At 54.0% G+C, this 18,429-nt stretch overlaps 1 protein-coding gene across 2 annotated transcripts in view; it reads left to right on the plus strand.

The window, feature by feature from the left end:
* Positions 1 to 16,172, plus strand: part of KLHL29 (kelch like family member 29) — a 359,330-nt gene extending 343,158 nt beyond the window's left edge. For both annotated transcript variants that reach the window (XM_060186640.1, XM_060186641.1), the window contains exons 8-14: positions 1,858 to 2,117; positions 3,387 to 3,585; positions 3,691 to 3,873; positions 4,492 to 4,672; positions 11,445 to 11,638; positions 12,568 to 12,712; positions 15,260 to 16,172. In XM_060186640.1, coding sequence (XP_060042623.1) covers positions 1,858 to 2,117; positions 3,387 to 3,585; positions 3,691 to 3,873; positions 4,492 to 4,672; positions 11,445 to 11,638; positions 12,568 to 12,712; positions 15,260 to 15,443 — 1,346 coding nt within the window. In that variant the 3' untranslated portion in view covers positions 15,444 to 16,172. The remainder of the gene's footprint in view (positions 1 to 1,857; positions 2,118 to 3,386; positions 3,586 to 3,690; positions 3,874 to 4,491; positions 4,673 to 11,444; positions 11,639 to 12,567; positions 12,713 to 15,259) is intronic.
* The last annotated feature ends 2,257 nt before the right edge of the window (positions 16,173 to 18,429 follow it).

Below are 18,429 nucleotides of genomic sequence, written 5' to 3' on the forward strand. Positions count from 1 at the left end.
AGGACGCAGATTCGAGGATGCAGGTTTGAGCCCCCCCGCTCCCCACCTTAGGGGGAAGCTTCATAAGGGGGAAAAACTTTGTGAGCGGTGAAGCAGTGCTGCAGCTCTCTCTCTCTCTCTCTCTCTCTCTCTCCTCCTCTATCCTCTTGCTCTCTCAATTTATGTCTGTCCTACTAAATAAAATAGAAAAAAAAGTGGTGGGGGGAGGGGGGAGATGGTTGCCAGAAACAGCAGATTCATAGTGCTGGCACTGAGCCCCAGTGATAACCCTGGAGGCAAGAAAAGAAAAGATTTTAAAAAGAAGAGAAAGCGAGAGACCAGAGCCTTGCTCACCTCTGGCTTATGGTGGTGCTGAGGGTTGAACCTGGAAGCTCAGAGCCTCAGGTATGCAAGTCTTTTGCAGAACCATTATGCCATCTCGCCAGCCCTCTTAATATGTTTGACATTTGGTTCATTCATTAGTTATGGAGAAGGAGAGAACTAGAGCATTACTCTGGCGCACGTGATGCCAAGGATCAAACTCTGCACCTAGAGTGGTTGGTTTTGTTTTGTTTTGACCAGAGCCCTGCTCAGCTCTGGCTTTTAGTGGTTCTGGGGTTTGAACCTAGGATCTTTGGTGCTCAGCTCTGGTTTTTAGTGGTTCTGGGGTTTGAACCTAGGATCTTTGGTACTTCAGGAATGAAAGGCTTTTTACATCACCACTGTGCTACCTCCCCAGGCCTGGACCTAGAGCTTTTAAGTAAAATGCTCTAGCCACTGAACCACTTACTAGGTCACTTTTTAAAAAAATATTTATTTTATTTATTTACTCCCTTTTGTTGCCCTTGTTGTTTTATTGTTGTAGTTATTGTTGTCATAGTTGTTGGATAGGAAAGAGAGAAATGGAGAGAGGTGGGGAAGACAGAGAGGGGGAGAGAAAGATAGACACCTGCAGACCTGCTTCACCGCCTATGAAGGGACTCCCCTGCAGGTGGGGAGCCGGGGGCTCGAACCGGGATCCTTATACTGGTCCTTGTGCTTTGCGCCACCTGCGCTTAACCTGCTGTGCTACAGCCTGACTCCCAACTAGGTCACATTTTTTGTCCCTTGAGTCATGTGCTGCCTGGGGCCATGCCAGATGACCACAATGGCCTGGACATGTGAACTATCACATGGGTGTCCAGAACTGCTGCCTGGGTGGACACTTGGGTATCCCATGCCAGTGGAGCCAGAAGAGGCATGGGGAGAGAAGGGGAGGAGAAAGACCAGAGCCCGTGGCCTGAAGGTGGATAGAAGGTAGGGGCTGAGCAGTGGGTGGGAGCAGGCCCGGCAGGATGGCCAAGGGCTTCAGAAGGGGCTTCAGAAGGATCCCTGCAGGGGCCAGCCTCAGCACAGCTCAGGAAGCCCAGTGTAGGAGCAGGGATGGGCCTCTGGGACCAGGGATGTCCAGGCTGGAGTGACTACTAGACCTTAGGCGAACTGGCCAGACAGACCCCAGCCTAGAAGTCAGGGACTAAGGAGTAGGTTGGTGGAAGGAGTAGGTTGGTGGAAACATGAAGGAGTCTCACAAGCCAGCAGGACTAGAGTCTATAGCCTGAAACGTGCCCAGCTCAGTTCTAAAAGGGACCATCAGCCTCAGCCAGGCCCCTGCCAGGAACTGGGGTGTCCCCAGGGGGAGGGACAGGATGAGGGGGTCAGAGGAGCCCCCAGGAGATCTATGGAGACAGAAAGTGGGCCTGTGGGGACTCTGGGTGCTGGAGGCTGGGCTCATGATGGGATGGAGGCGGGGGCAGAGACGGTGGGCACAGGGGGCAGAGGGAGGCGAGGCTACCCCTTCCAGGGCCCCGTGCTCAGTGGGCCCACACTCTCGCCCCCCAGAGAAGCAACTGACGGCCAGCAACTGCCTGGGGGTGCTGGCCATGGCGGAGGCCATGCAGTGCAGCGAGCTCTACCACATGGCCAAGGCCTTTGCGCTGCAGATCTTCCCCGAGGTGGCAGCCCAGGAGGAAATCCTCAGCATCTCCAAGGACGACTTCATCACCTACATCTCCAACGACAGCCTCAACACCAAGGCCGAGGAGCTGGTGTACGAGACCGTCATCAAATGGATCAAGAAGGACCCCGCGTCCCGGGTGCAGGTGCGAGTCTGGACCCGCGTGGGCCGGAGTCTGGGCTGGGCTGTCTCCTGGGCTCCGGTTTGGTTTGGTTTTGCCACTACAGATTTAGCTAGGGCTCCTGCTGGCCCTCAGAACCTACTGCTCCTGGAGGCTTTATTTTGTCTGTCTTTTGTTGACAGAGACAGAGAGAAATTCAAAGGAGAAGGGGAGATAGAGAGAGAGATCTGCATCTTGCAATGGAGCAATCAGAGGTCTGAACTTGTGAACTTGAAGTTCAAAGCTCAACTCTAGGCACCACACCTGCCAGCATCCAGCCCTGACCTGTCCCCACCCCACTATACATCACTGTCACATGAAATAAATACTTAAAAAAAAAAAAAAACAGAAAAGAAAGACAGGCCGGGGAGGGGCAGCATAGTAGATTACTCAACAGACTCTCATGTCTGAGACTCTGAGGTCCCAGGGTCAGTCCCTGGCACCACCAAAAGCCAGAGCTGAGCAGGTCTCTGATCACTAAAATACAATAAAGCCTGAGGCTCCAAAGTCCCAGGTTCAATCCTCTGAACCACCATCAGCTGAGCAGAGCTCTGATCACTAAAATACAATAAAGCCTGAGGCTCCAAAGTCCCAGGTTCAATCCTCTGAACCACCATCAGCTGAGCAGAGCTCTGGTAAAGGAACAAGGAGAGAAAGAGAATAAAATAAAATGATATAAAATACTGGTAGTGAGACAACACCTTCCACTAATGGGACCCACTGGTATTGAGGGGACCCGGTTTTGACAGTTGAGCCCCAAGCCTGATGGTCGCTGCATGGCCACTAGGTCAGCTCTCCAGGGCTGTCCCCAACACACACACCCCCGGAGTCCCCGAAGGTCCCAGCCTTCCTAGCGGCAAGGAGGCCTTGCTGCCACGCCTCCTGCCACCTGGGCACCCAGGGTGGAAGCAGAAGTGAGAAACAGCCCCCCACTTCTTCCGGACTGACGGGCCCTCACATCCCCCGGGCCAGCTGAGTGCAGGCCACAGTCCACCCCCATCTCCCCCTCTGGACTGACGGGCCCTCACATCCCCTGGGCCGGCTGAGTGCAGGCCACAGTCCACCCCCATCTCCCCCTCTGGGCTGACGGGCCCTCACATCCCCTGGGCTGGGCTGAGTGCAGGCCACAGTCCACCCCCATCTCCCCCTCTGGACTGACGGTCCCTCACATCCCCTTGGCCGGCTGAGTGCAGGCCACAGTCCACCCCCATCTCCTGGGTTGTGTGTGACGGTGGCTGTGCCCTGGCCCCGCAGCACGCCGCAGAGCTCCTGGCCGTGGTGCGTCTTCCCTTCATCCACCCCAGCTACCTGCTCAACGTGGTGGACAACGAGGAGCTCATCAAATCCTCGGAGGCCTGCAGGGACCTGGTGAACGAGGCCAAGCGCTACCACATGCTGCCCCACGCCCGGCAGGAGATGCAGACGCCGCGTACCCGGCCCCGGCTCTCAGCAGGTACGACCCCGCTTTCCTCCAGTGAGCAGGCGCCCTGGGCTCAGCACCCCTTGACCCCACCCCGGGGAGAGGCCAGCCCCCAGGGTGCCCTCCATGTCCCCTCAGGTGTGGCCGAGGTCATCGTCCTGGTCGGGGGTCGGCAGATGGTGGGGATGACCCAGCGCTCTCTGGTGGCCGTCACCTGCTGGAACCCCCAGAACAACAAGTGGTACCCCCTGGCCTCACTGCCCTTCTACGACCGCGAGTTCTTCAGTGTCGTGAGCGCCGGGGACAACATCTACCTCTCAGGTGAGGACCCTCAGGCCATTGGTGGAGGGCGACAGGCTCAGGGCTGGGAAATGGGGGGGGGAGACAGACTCAGAATTGGGGGGGTGGGAGGGGGCAGGCTCAGGGCTGAGGGGTGGGACAGGACAGGCTCAGGGTTGGGGGGGTGGGAAGGGCAGTCTCAGGGCTGAGGGGTGGGACAGGACAGACTCAGGGCTGAGGGGTGGGACAGGGCAGACTCAGGGCTGAGGGGTGGGACAGGGCAGGCTCAGGGCTGGCAGTGGGATGGGGCAGGCTCAGGGCTGGGAGTGGGAGGGGCAGGCTCAGGGCTGAGGGGTGGGACAGGACAGGCTCAGGGCTGGAAGGTGGGACGGAGGCCAGCTCAGGGCTGGGAGGTAGAGGGTGCAGGCTCAGTGCTAGGAGATGGGGGAACAGTCTCAGGCTGGTGTTGGGGGGCAGGTTCAGGACTTGGGTGGCCATATGAAGAGGACAGGCTCAGGGCTGGGTTGGGAGGGGGACAGGCTCAGAGCCTGGGGTGGGCAGTTGAGGAGTTGTCCACACATCGGAGTGACTGCTGGCCCGGAGTCCTGGGCTGGTCACCTCGGTGTCCTCACTCTCTGGCCTCTCCCCATGCCGCCCCAGGTGGGATGGAGTCGGGAGTGACACTGGCTGATGTCTGGTGCTACATGTCCCTGCTCGACAACTGGAACCTGGTCTCCAGGATGACTGTCCCCCGCTGCCGGCACAACAGCCTGGTCTACGATGGGAAGATCTATACCCTGGGGGGGCTCGGCGTGGCAGGCAACGTGGAGCACGTGGAGAGGTAAGGGGGCAGCACCCAGTGGCAGACAATGCATTGAGTGGCTCCTTCTCTGACACCCCCAGAGAAGGGCCCTTACAAGGCCACGGTCCCCAGAGCTTCAGACGCTACACAGAGAGGCCGGGACGGCGGGGTGTGCCGGTCCTTGTTCAGGCGCCAGATGCCGGGCTAGCTTCGCGGGCAGGAGAGAGACGACCAGACACTCATGGCTGAGCTAGGAACGCAGTTCAATCTTTATTGATGAGTGAGAATGTGGTGCAATCAATCTAATCTCCATTCATTAGAAAATCCTGTCCTTTATATCTCCCAAGGTGGAAGTGTCAGGTCGGAAGAGGAAGTAGGTAGGACAGGGGGTGGGGAGAAGGAAAAAAGCACACGAACCACTGGGGATTAAATGGTGGAAAACAGGAAGTGACTAGGAGAGGGGGCGGAGTGGAGAAAGAGCGCCAACCAGTGGGGATTAAACCAGTGCCCTGTAGGCAGGGCGGGTCTCAGGTAAAGCAGTGATTATGTAAATAGACCACAGCGTTAGGCAATGCAAGCGAACCTAACGTGATGATCAAAACAGAAGGGGTCTTAGAAGCAGAATTAGAAGCAGACCAACAGGGGTGGACACAGGACCTATGGCGGGTTCTCAGTCGCAGGGGGCCCAGCCGCAGGAGGGGCCTGGGTTGGGCCTGGCTGGCCTAACCGGACCGCTGGGAAACATTCTGGAACTGGACATGCCCATTGAGCCACTGGCTGGGGTTGAAGGCAAAGCTGGCATGGGCATCCCAAATGTGTGTGATGCTCATCGCCCTGCCTCTGTGCCCCCGCCCCCACAGGGACTCCCTTCCCCACACACCGCACGGAGGCCTGGCTCAGACTCTGTGTGTGTGAGCCTCCCCGAGGGCTCCTAGGTGGAGGTGCAGGGTCCTGTCCTGTGAACCTGGCTTGGTCTCTGCAGAGGACAGACCCCCAGGAGCAGCTGAGAAGGAGCTTGGGAGGCCTTGGGAGTCAGCAGCCCCTGAGGAGGGGGACCCTGTATGTGCTCCCTTTAGGAGGAACTGGTGGTGCAGAGGATGTGGGGCCGGACTGAGCTGGCCCCCTGCTCCCGGCCAGGCCACAGCTGAGATCACGGCCGGCCCTGCCCCGCTGCCACCACCAGCCACCAGCTGCACAGAAAGCATGTCTCCCCAGGTGACCTCCAGCCTGTGGAGCTACAAGGATCCCTCAATTTGTATTTTCCCCTTGGTGGTTAATTGGACACTTGACAGATGTTACAGGGAGATGGTTCCAGAGACAGGCCCTGGGTATTCAACCGCCCCCAGTGAGGGCCTGGAGCTGGCTGGGTGACAGCACTTGATGGTTGCCTTTCTTTGAAGACGATAGGGATCCCCATGCGATGAAGAGGATATTAATACTGCGGTCAACGGGGTGGGCCTGGTGCTGGCAGCCTTCTAGGGGACCCGCTGCTCAACCACTGTGGGGGGTTGGAGGGGGGATGAGCCTTCCTGAAGTGCCAGCTTCCCAAGGCTTGTCATCCGATAATAAACATGTGGAGAAAGGAGACATCTTCTCTGTAGGAGCAAACTGAGTTGGATCTGTCATCCTGTCTTGCCCATGTCAGCTATTTTTAATCTCCTAAGATGCTGATTACTCTTTTTGCAAACTTCGACTTGTTGATAAATATAGGGATTTGTGGGAAGCCTGCCCCCCCTCTGCCCCCTAGCCTTCAGCCTGTCCCCCTCCCACCCCCAGCCCTGAGCCTGTCCCTCTCCACCCCCGGGGCCCCAAGGGTCCTCACCTGAGAGGTAGATGTTGCCCCCAGTACTCACTGAAGATCTCACAGCAAGGCCAGGGGAAGGGGGGGGAGGGCAATTCTACTTCCTGAAGCCTGAGGTCAGCCCCCAGCCCCCCAGGCCTGAAAGCAGCCAGCAGGGCCCCCCCTGGAGGGATGAGGCCATGGTTCCTCCGACTGTGACCCGCAGCCGGCTACCTCTTAAGCAAGACCACTCCCTGAAACAGAGTAGATGGAAGGCAGAACATTCTAGAACAACAGGGCTCCCTGGACATCTGCCTCAGCTCACTGGGATCCGTCAGCTGCCCAGCTGCAGGGCGCAGGGGAAGGGTCACCCATTGCTCCCCCAGGAGCCTAGCTGGGCCCCCTTGGGGCCAACCCATCTCTTGAGTCACGTGGTGGCAATGATGAGGATTTCGGGTGACAGGAAGGTCAGAGGAACTGGGGCAGACACCAGGGTACTTTGCTCCCCAAGAAGCGCTCAGGGGACCAATTACTATTATATCAATAACGAAGGAGATATGTGGAGCATTAGAATCATATTGCAATAGTGTATTACAGGAATAAAGCAAGATTATATAATTATAGATTAAAACAACAGCGCCACAGACAAACCTGTATTATATCATTATATAAATAACCGGGTCCGATATTTTACAGCAGTCTATTGCCAGAGCTGTGCTTCCGGGGATAAATGATGGTGGAGCGCCAGGCTCCGCGGGGTCATTTGCATGTCATTAGCATATCCTTCTCGCACAGGAAGCTGACAGATTGAGCTGCCGAGGGCTGGTGGCTTGGCAATCAGCCACCTGGAATAACAAGTTCTCTGGAAAGGCGTGCTCGCTGGAATATGCCATTCCACTGAGCGCCCGGAGACTAACGGCCCCATCATCTTCCTCCCGGTTCCTTCCACAGGAGCTCTTTGGAGTTTGGCCAGAGTGGCTTCAAAAAATGGGCTCTGAACTTGTGACACTGTCCAAGGAGCCACTTCCTCCACTGCCTGTTAGCCGCGGCTTCACTGAATTAGTGTTTCAGTCTCATCTCAGGTTCTGCATCTGGGAACTGGGAGACAACGTAGTGATGATGCAAAAGGCTCCCATGCCTGAAGCTTGAGGCCCCAGGTTCAATCCCTGGCACCACCATAAGTCAGAGCTGAGCAGTGCTCTGGTTAAAAAGTTCAGGGGCCTGGTGGTAGAGCACATATTACCAAGCACAAGGGCCAGGGTTCAAGCCCCCCCTCCCCACCTGTAGGGGGTATGTGTCACAGGTGGTGAAGCAGGTCTGCAGGTGTCTATCTTTCTCTCCCTCTCTTTATTTCCCCATCCTCTCTCAATTTCTCTCTGTCCTATCTAATAAAAACTAGAAAAAAAAATAAATAATGGGCTGAGGAGATAGCATGATAGTTATGTAAAGAAACTGTCATGCCTGACGCTCCAAAGTCCTAGTTCAATCCCCCACCCTTCTCCTCCAACACAGTAAACCATAGCTGAGCAGTGCTTTGGCTTAAAAAAATAATAAATTCAACCAGGCACACCACCACCCAGGTCCCATAAATTAATTAATTAAAACTAAAAAAAAAAAAAAAAGTTAACAAGAATGATAGACACATAATGAAAGATATTCAATTTTAAATCCTGCTTCTTGGCCAACACAAAGCTGGAAATCCTGCTGCTATCCCCTAGTCCTTACCCACAGTCCCTTCAGACCACTTTCCTGGGTCACAGAGCTGTGACCTCACATGCCTCATGCCCCAAGGAGGCTTATGGGAAAAATGTGCTTCCCTGGAAAAGTGTGCAGGGAGAAACCTAGCTGTGGGATGCCTGAGGTTCAGAACTCAGTAGAAAGCAGACAGCGAAGGTGGTGAGTGGCAGATGGACCAACCAAACTGGGGTCCAGAGAAAAAGCCTGAAAGAGATGCTGAGAACTGAGACCCTGGGAGTCGGGCGGTAGTGTAGCGGGTTAAGCGCAGGTGGCACGAAGTGCAAGGACCGGCATAAGGATCCCGGTTCAAACCCCCAGCTCCCCACCTACAGGGGATTTACTTCACAGGTGGTGAAGCAGGTCTGCAGGTGTCTGTCTTTCTCTCCCCTTCTCTGTCTTTTCCTCCTCTCTCCATTTCTCTCTGTCCTATCTAACGACGACGACACCAATAACAACAATAATAACTACAACTACAATTAAAAAAAAAATAAGGGCAACAAAAGGGAAAATAAATATAAAAAAATTTTGAAAAAAGAACTGAGATCCTTGAAGCAAGCAAGACCCAGGGTGCTTGGCCCATCTGCTTCTTCTGGGTTCTGTTCTGCCCATCAGCAGCTGGTTGTTTTCACTTGTTGGAACTCATGTTCAACCCTCTGACTTTGCCATGTTGTCCACTAGGTCTTGTTCACTCAGGCCCTCCACCTTCTCCACACCTGCCCCAGGGGGCCCAAATCTAGTGGGGACAATCTTTTTGTGTTTCCCTTGTCAGCAATTTCTCCCCTTCTCAGGTGTTTCTCATCTCCATTTCTACCCTCAAGACTCTAATCCCAAAGATTTACCTGCTTGGCCTTCCAAGTTCTTGCTCATGTTAGAAAAATCTGGAGAGAGCCAAGGCCTGGAGGTCACGCACTTCTTGGGTTTTATGGCCTTCTTCATCCCACCTTTCAATTGTTTGTGACAGGCCGATTCATATTTGAGAGGTCTGTCTGGCTCAGTCCTTGTGATGTCCAGATAGAGGTGGGTGGACACTGCATCCAGACACAAATCACAAGTTGGAGGTCTGTCTTCAGGCAGGTCTCCGCCATCTTGGTTTCTGTCATGCTGTTTCCGCCATCTTAGTTTCTGCCATCTTGGTTTCTGTCACTGTTTCCGCCATCTTAGTTTCTGCCATCTTGGTTTTGGTCACTCTGTTTCCGCCATCTTAGTTTCTGCCATCGTGGTTTCTGTCACAAGCTTGCTGCCATCTTGATTTCAGTCACAGGCCCTCTGCCATCTTGGTTTCTGTCTCCATTGGTCACCAGGGATTATTAATTCTCTAATAATAATTCTAATATTTTTGACAACTTGGACTCCCTGTTTTGCAGGGAAGACAGCACTTGTCTCCTGCCATTCATTGTTCCTAAGAAGTACTTCTGCTTGGGCTATCCCTGCCTTCCTCTCCTCGGCCCTCTCCACTCTGGAACCAGTTTGGGCCCACTTATGGGGGCACCACCCCCTCTCTATCTTATGTATTTCATCTCTCCTGACCAGTTGGATTGCCCCCTATCAGCATGTAAACACAATTAAACCTTTCCCCTTAAAATTAAAACAAAACCCATGCTGTGCTGGAGCTAGTTCAGGCTGACTCATGAGTGCTGACTGTTAAAGTCCCAGGAACTCTGCAAGCCTGTTGTTCACCTTGGCATTATAAAAAATTAAGTCACATGGAAGGCTGGGGAGAAATCTCTGTGGTAGAGTGCATTCCTTGCATGCCTGAGCTCTAGGCTGCTTCCCTGGTACCTCATAAAATGGTGAAGCGACATCTGGTCTCACAATAAAAAGCACTAGACACACACTTTCAGTTAAAGCAGACTGAGAACAAAGGTCATCTGTACTCAGAGCTCAGCGCTGCTCTCTTAGCTGTTTTGTTTTCACTACTACATCTTACTGCCGTTTGTGTTTCGGAAGTCAGATGTGTCCTCTGTCTGTATCTGCTGAGATTCTCTCTGGTGATGCACTACTGCACATCCTTCTCCAAATCTCGACTCCCGTTGGTGACAAGAAGCCATCCATGGTGAGATCGGCATCACCAACATCAGCACATACTGCAAAGCCAGGACTCTTTTTCCCTGAAGATCTGGGTTGCAAACATGTCTCAGTACCCCACCCACGAAATCCTCTTAGGCCCCAATTCCCGGCCAGGACCCACCTCTCTGTGCCTCCTCCCAACTCAGCATCTTCCACATGGAGTCTCCCCTGTCTGGCTTCCCTCCTAGACGTCCAGAGGGAGCTAGCTTCTGTGCCTCTGCTCCAGCCGCCAGGGCCCAGTGTGGGACTCCTTGGTGTGTCTCTGCCCCTTGCTACAGCATCTGAGAGGTAACTGGCCTGTTAGGTCAGCTCTCCTGTGTCCACCGCCTGCCTCATTCTGGGCATTTCTGTCCAAGTCAGCATTTCTCATTATCTTCCTGGTTAAAATCTGCACAGAGGGCTGGGCAGACAGCACAGTGTTTCTGCAAAAGACTTTTACAACTGACGCTCTGGGGTCCCAGGTTCAATCCCCAGCACCACCATAAGCCAGAGCTGAGCAGTGTTCTAGTATCTCTTTGTCTGTTTCTCTCTATATATGTATATAGATAGATAGATATAGATATAAATATAGATATCATCAAATAAAATAAAAATATGAACAGATAGTGGTCAGGGTGGTGGTTCAGTGGGTAGACTGCATGCTCTGAAAATGTGGGGGTCTGGGTTCAGTCCTCTGTACCACCTATCGGCAGAACAGTGCTCTCTCTCTTTCACTGAACAAATTAATTCATTAATCTTTGAGAGATAAAAGGGAGGGGTGGGCAGTGGTACACCCAGTTGAGAGTACATGTCACTACGTGCAAGGATCCACTTCAAGCCCCTGGTCCCCACCTGTGTGAGAGGAGGAGCTTCACAAGCAGTGCCTCTGGGCTGCAGGTATCTCTCTGTATCTGTCTCTCACTCACTATCTCCCCCTCCACTCTCATCTCAATTTCCGTCTCTACCCAATAAATAAAATAAATTAAAAATCAAAAGTCACGACATTAAAAAATATACCTATATGCACAGGCAGGAAAGAGCCCCCCTGCCCCAGGCTGAGGAGGAAGGCAGAAAGCAGAGTGACCTCACATGGTGGGTCCCCAGACACCCCCTCCCCATCTGTGGGACCCTGGCTGTGAGACTGAGGGCAGGGCGAAGGGGGTGCCGCTCCCCCAGGTCTGATGCCCTCGGGGTGCCGCCCTTACCCACTCTGGCCCACTGTGACCGGGGACAATTCTCTCGCCACAGGTACGATACCATCACCAACCAGTGGGAGGCGGTGGCGCCCCTGCCCAAGGCCGTGCACTCGGCGGCGGCCACGGTGTGTGGTGGGAAGATCTACGTGTTCGGAGGCGTGAACGAGGCGGGCCGGGCGGCGGGTGTCCTCCAGTCCTATGTGCCGCAGACAGATGCCTGGAGCTTCATTGAGTCCCCGATGATCGGTGAGGCCGGGGTCACCCCCCAACCAGGGCTCACGCAGCTTCCTTCCTTCTTCCTTCCTCCCTCCCTTCTTCCTTCCTTCCTTCCTCCTTCCTGCCTCCCTCTCTTTCTCTCTCTCTCTCTCTCCCTTCCTTCCTTCCTTCCTTCCTCCCTTCCTCCTTCCCTTTCCCTCTCACCCTCTCCCTTCCTTCCTTCCTTTTTCTTTCTTTTTTTTCATTAGAGATGTAATATTGATTCACAAACTTGTAAGATGACATGGGTATAATTCCATACAACTGCCACTACCAGAGTTCTGTGTCCCATCCCCTCCACTGGAAACTGCAGCATTTCTCCCACGGTCCCGCTAACAGGCTGATTATACATCTGTACCTCTTCTAGCGGTCCTGCCTCCACCTCCTTTCTAGTTCACCCCTACATCTGTTACTGCTGCCAGGTAATCGTGCCTGGCTTCCTCTGGTGTTTTCCAGATTGGGCTCCTTTTCATTGATGGTATAAAAACAAGCTTCCTGGTGACCTCCGGGTCCTGGCAGAATGGGGTACAGAGCCCTCCGGTTTACTTCCCCAATGTTTACCCCTCTGGGAGTGTGGACCCAAATCCTTTGTAGTGTGCAGAAGGTGGGAGTTCTGACTTCTGTAATTGCTTCTCCACTGGACATGGCGATGCTGCTTTATTTTTCCCCCTTCTGTCTCACCCCAGAGGGGTGTCCAGGCCCCACAGCTCTGCAGAGATGAGCGCAGCAGGGGCAAGAGGGGGTAGCAGCCGCCCTTCTGAACACCCCAACTCCTGGGCAGAGGGCGAGCTAATTCAAGCCCCCTGTGGTCCTCAGACCAATTGGTGATCCAGTGGGGGTAGGGCTCCCCAGCCCCTCTCCCCTGAATGGGGCGAAGACGGCACCCTGACCCGCTGTCTTTCTCACCCCCCCCTCCCCAGATAACAAGTACGCCCCTGCTGTCACGCTCAATGGCTTCGTCTTCATCCTGGGTGGGGCCTATGCCAGGGCCACCACCATCTACGACCCAGAAAAGGGGAACATCAAGGCAGGCCCAAACATGAACCACTCTCGCCAGTTCTGCAGGTGAGGCCCCAGCATCCCTCCCTCTCCCCCCAGTGACTGCTCAGGGTGGGGGGAGAGGCCTCCAGTACCAAGGGAGCCTGCCCCCCCCCCATGGTGGAGCGATGCCGTCATGTCTCTCCTCTCAGCACCAAGGAAGCTCCCCAAACGGTGGGGGTGGTGCTTTGTCGTCTCTTTCTTTCTCTCCTCGCTCAGTCTTCTCTCTCCGTCCCCTCTTTGCTTAAAGAAATAAAGAAAAAGTCACTTGGTGGTATCTCATTCCACAAGGCCCCCCGTTCATTCCCTAGTGCCACGTCAAAAACAAACGAGAAGACACAGCGCCTGGGATTTTATTTTCATTCCCCATTACTTATTTGTTGTCTTTATTCCTTTATTGGGTAGACAGCCAGCAATCAAGAGGAGAGGGGAAGATAGAGAGGGAGAGAGACAGAGAGACTCCTGCAGCCCTGCTTCACCACTTGTGAAGCTTCGCCCCCTGCAGGCGGGGACTGGGGCCTTGAACCTGGGTCCTTGTGCACTGTGACATGAGCTCAACTAGGTGCACCCCCTCCCAGCCCCCGGCTCCTAGGATATATCTGCCCTTGTCCTTGTGAATCATATTCCCAAAGTGATTCAAGCAGTGAGAGGCTCTTTGATTGTTAATTTAGCATTGGTTTACAGTGGAACTTTAGGAGTATAGTTTCCCATTTGTGTGTGTGTGTGTGTGTGTGTGTGTGTGTGTGTGTGTGTGTGTGTGTGTGTCTCACCACCACCCAAGCTCCACAACACCACAGCAAAGGGGCCCCCTTCTACCTCTCCACCAGCATCCTTTCTGTTTCCTTGTGCTAATCACCACACTTTTTACAGTTAGACTTGGCTTGTTATTATGCTTTTTCTTTTTTATTATTATTATTTATTTCTCTTTTGTTGCCCTTGTTTTTTATTGTTGTTGCAGTTATTGTTGTTATTGGTATCGTCGTTGTTGGATAGGACAGAGAGAGATGGAGAGAGGAGGGGAAGATAGATAGAGAGAAAGAGAGAGAGAGAGAGAAAGACAGACACCTGCAGACCTGCTTCACTGCCTGTAAAGCGACTCCCCTGCAGGTGGGGAGCCGGGGGCTCGAACCGGGATCCTTATGCCGGTCCTTGCGCTTCGCGCCACGTGCGCTTAACCCGCTGCGCTACCGCCCGACCCCCTATTATGCTTTTTCTACGTGTTCAGTCAGAAGACTCTGTAAGGGCAACACAAAAAAGATGCCCAATGGAGTCTCAGCATACCGAGCGGAGCTCCCTGCACACTCTGGCCCTCTGTAGTCAGCCAGCGGGACGTGAGGCGCCGGTCACAAGGGCCCCCAGAGTCTGGAAGGTGGCACAGCAAGACCTCCTTTCATTGACTGACTGATAGAGGCAGAGAGACGTTGAGTATGGAGAGTCTGGGTGGTGGTGCATTCAGGAGTGAGCACCGGGACCCAGGTTCCAGTCCCCGGTCTCTCTCTACCTGCAGAGAGAAGCTTCCTGAGTGGTAAAGCAGTCCAGTCCTACAGATCTCTCTCTCTCTCTCTCTCCCTCTCTCCCTCTAGGGCTTGGTGCCAGCACTATCAACCCACCACTCCTGGTGGCCATTGTTTTCTGCTCTCTCGCTCTCTCTCTCTCTCGCTCTCTCTCTCTCTCTTGCTCTCTCTCTCTCTTTTCTATTTTATCTGATAAGACAAAGAGAAATTGAGGCAGGGGCAGATAGATGGAGAGAGAAAGTGAAACACCTTCAGACTTGCTTCACCACTTGTGAACTGTCCCAGCTCCAGGAGGTAGAGCAGGGGCTCGAACCCTGGTCCTTGCATATGTACGCGTAACTGGATTGCCACTGCCTGCCCTCCTCTATTGACCCCATTCTTCTTGATTCCTATCTCTATCCAAAGTAGATAAAGAAATAAAATAAATTTTCTTTCCCTCCAGGGTTATTGCTGGGCTCGGTGCCTGCACCATGAATCCACCGCTCCTGGAGGCCATTTTTCCCCCTTTTTGTTGCCCTAGTTGTTGCAGCCTCGTTGCGGTTATGATTGCCATTGTTGACGTTGCTTTGTTGTTGGATAGGACAGAGAGAAATGGAGAGAGGAGGGGAAGACAGAGAGAGAGGAGGAGAGAAAGACAGACACCTGCAGACCTGCTTCACCGCCCGTGAAGCGACTCCCCTGCAGGTGGGGAGCCGGGGGCTCGAACCGGGATCCTTACGCCGGTCCCTGCGCTTTGCGCCACGTGCGCTTAACCCACTGCGCCACCGCCCGACTCCCAGAAATAAAATAATTTTAAAGAGAAATTGAGAGGGAGAAAAACAGAGAGACACCTACAGCCCCGCTTCACCACTCATGAAGCTTTCCCCCTGCAGGTGGGGAACAGGGGCTTGAACCCAGGTCCTCGTGCATGGTGACACGTGCACTCAACCAGCCACACAAGCTGTTTCTCTTACACCCAGCTGGGGTCAGAGGGCTGGGAAGAGCAGAGACACCCCGCTCCCCCAGGTTTGCCAAAGAGGACGGTGCGTCCTGTCAGCTAACTGTAGACCGCTCCCCACAGCGCCGTGGTCCTGGACGGCAGGATCTACGCCACCGGCGGCATCGTGAGCAGCGAGGGGCCGGCGCTGGGCAACATGGAGGCCTACGAGCCCGCCACCAACACGTGGGCCCTGCTGCCGCACATGCCCTGCCCCGTGTTCAGGCATGGCTGCGTGGTGATCAAGAAGTACATCCAGAGTGGCTGACGGCCCAGGAGCCCGCCCCGAGAGACACTGCACCCGGCTGGGGAGGCCCGGCCCGGTCACCCAGGAACTCGCCGGGCTCCACATTCTGAATCCTCTCTACATTGAATGTAGAAAATCATCCTCGCCTTTGGGGGGAACGGGGGCTCAGCCCTGGGGGCCCGTAGGAGCCGCGCCCCTGGGCCTCTAGCTCTGGACAGAGACGCAATAGAGTTCCACATATATTTCAACTGGGAGAGAGCAGCTGTGGGGCTTTGTTTTCTTTCTTGCCTTTTTTTAAATTTTTTTTTCTCCTTCCTGCAGAGCAAGCTTGATCCCTCAGCCAACCATCGGTCAGTTATCCAAGGACAATAGTCCGTGTCAGGCTCTCTTGGCTACGATCAAAGAGTCATTCTCACTTTGATTCCTCCTTTTGTTTTCTAACCGAGTCTACGAGGACATTGCTGTGTGGCCAGAGGCCAGGAGGCTGCTGGCTCCCCTCGGGGTCAAGGTAGAGAAATGCGGTCACCTGCCCGGCCTCCGTGTCCTGAATGCCATGAGGCTACAGAGGCTGGGGACAGCTGGACAGCCATCTGTCCCTCACAGGGTTTTCTATTGGGTGTTTGTAGAAGGACAAGAGTGGGGTTGTGCTAGCTTTCTCTTACCCTCTATGAATAATTTAGATTTCCAAGTCATTTTCTTGATAAACGAAAGGCTATTTTTAAGTACCAAGAGAAAAGGAAGTGGAGGCCGTCGGAGGAAAGACCCCCACGGGTCTCAGCAGGTGGGGCCAAGTGGGCATTTGCTGTCATTTTTCTATGTGCAGAATAGAGGAACCTCTCCTGGAAGTGGGGGGGGGGGGTTTGGGATGGAATGCCCCCCCCATTTTATTTTTAGAAAAATAAATAAATAAAAGTAACTCCGGACAGCCCCTACCAGCTGTGCCTCCCCGGCAGAGGCCTGGCCAGGGAAGGCAGAAGGAAACCAGTTCCCGGGCGGAGAGAGAAGGAAGGAGAGAGGGAGGGAGGGAGCGTTCATGTCCACAAAGCACAGGAGACTATTTTTGATATTTATAGCTATATATTCAGGCACCTGCCACCACAGCTCTCAGGACGGGGACGGCCGTGGCCTGAGGGGCGCGCACAGAATCGCTCTTCTCTTAGCATCTGGACCTGAGGAAGGGAAGCCGGGGGTAGGGGGTGGCGGGGGGTGGGGGGCACACCATGGCCTTCCTGCTCGTCCTCAGACCCCAAAACCTCCCAGGGCCACCAGTTTCCATTCCCGGCAGCGAGGACACCGCCGCCGCCGCCATGCCGCCGCCATGCCGCCCGGTCCAAGTTGGTACCAAATACACATCAACCATGTTTTCCAGTTCGGAAGTCCAACTTGCTGCCATCTCACCCCGAGACACCCCCTCTGTGCCCCACCACCCCACCCCACGCACCCAGGAAAAGGGGCCAGGCCACGGGTTCCACCCTGCAGCATTCCCGGCCCCCACGTGTCGCGGACAAGAATACCGAGCTTCGTTATGCAGTTTTTACAGTTATCTATCCTTTTTAAAAAGTAATAAGCACAAAACTACATACATTGTATGTCATTTAAAATTTAGAGGAAAAAAAAAGTCTTTGTGTCAAACAGGGTGCAAGTGTGAACCCCGAGGACTGGAGCACAGACTCCCCGGGCTGCCCGGGGTGGGGCTCCCTGAGCGAGCTGGGTGGGGCTGCCTCCAAAGGAGGTTTTTGGCCAGTGTGGGCTCAGCGTGGGGGCCCTCCCCCCCATGTCTCTCTCCTCGTCTGTCACACTGGAGCGAGACTGGCGATTTCTGTGAATGATACAAAACAGGGTTCTCTGTAACGGCATTGTACATAGTATATGTTTATTGTTAAGTTCTTGTTATATTATAATAAATATATTTATAGATCTAGACTCGGAAGCCAATGTCACGTCTTGTGGGAGGGGTGGGCTGGGAGGGCCCAGAGGAAGCCTGTCTCCCCTCTCCTCCCTGGGCGCTGTGTCTCCGTGACTGAGAACAGGAAATGTCGGAAAGGGACAGTGTGGAGCCAAGAAAGAAGCAGAGATTAAAACCGTGGTTAAAGGTCAGGGTGAAGGGAACCGGGCCGGCACACACGACTGAGCCCATGTTACTGTGTGTGAGGACCTGGGTTCAAGCCCCCACACCTGCAGGGGGAAGTTTCACTGGGGGTGAAGTAGGGTTCAGGGGGGCCTTTTCTCTCTTCTTTTCTTTCTTTTAGATATTTTTTATTATCTTTAATTATTTTTTGAATAGAGACAGCCAGAAATTAAGAGGGAAGGAGTAATAGAGAGGGAGAGAGAGACGGAGAGACACCTGCAGCCCTGCTTCACCACTCGCAAAGCTCTCCCCCTGCAGGTGGGGACTGGGGGCTTGTACCCGGGTCCTTGCGCATTGTAACGTGCACTCAGCCAGGTGCGCCACCACCCGGCCCCTTCTCTCTCCTTTTTTTTTTTTATAAATATTTATTTTATTTGTTTATTCCCTTTTGTTGCCCTTGTTTTATTGTTGTAGTTATTATTGTTGTTGTCGTTGTTGGATAGGACAGAGAGAAATGGAGAGAGGAGGGGAAGACAGAGAGGAGGAGAGAAAGACAGACACCTGCAGACCTGCTTCACTGCCTGTGAAGCGACTCCCCTGCAGGTGGGGAGCCGGGGTTCGAACCGGGATCCTTATGCTGGTCCTTGTGCTTTGCGCCACCTGCGCTTAACCCGCTGCGCTACAGCCCGACTCCCTTCTCTCTCCTTTTCTATCTCCCCTTCCCTCTCAGTGTCTCTTTCCTGACAAGGAAAAGGAAAAGAAAAAAGGAAAAAAAGTGGCCACCAGGAGCAGTAGATTTGGCATGCAGGCACTGAACCCCAACAATAACCCTGGTGACAACTTCGAAAAAATCGGTGGGGTACATGCCTTGCCACACACATGACCCAGATTTGAGCCCTAGCACCACACAGGAGTCGCTATGGGACCAGAGGATGCTCA

This window comes from Erinaceus europaeus, chromosome 3 (assembly GCF_950295315.1).
Source record: "Erinaceus europaeus chromosome 3, mEriEur2.1, whole genome shotgun sequence".
Classification (NCBI taxonomy): domain Eukaryota; kingdom Metazoa; phylum Chordata; class Mammalia; order Eulipotyphla; family Erinaceidae; genus Erinaceus; species Erinaceus europaeus.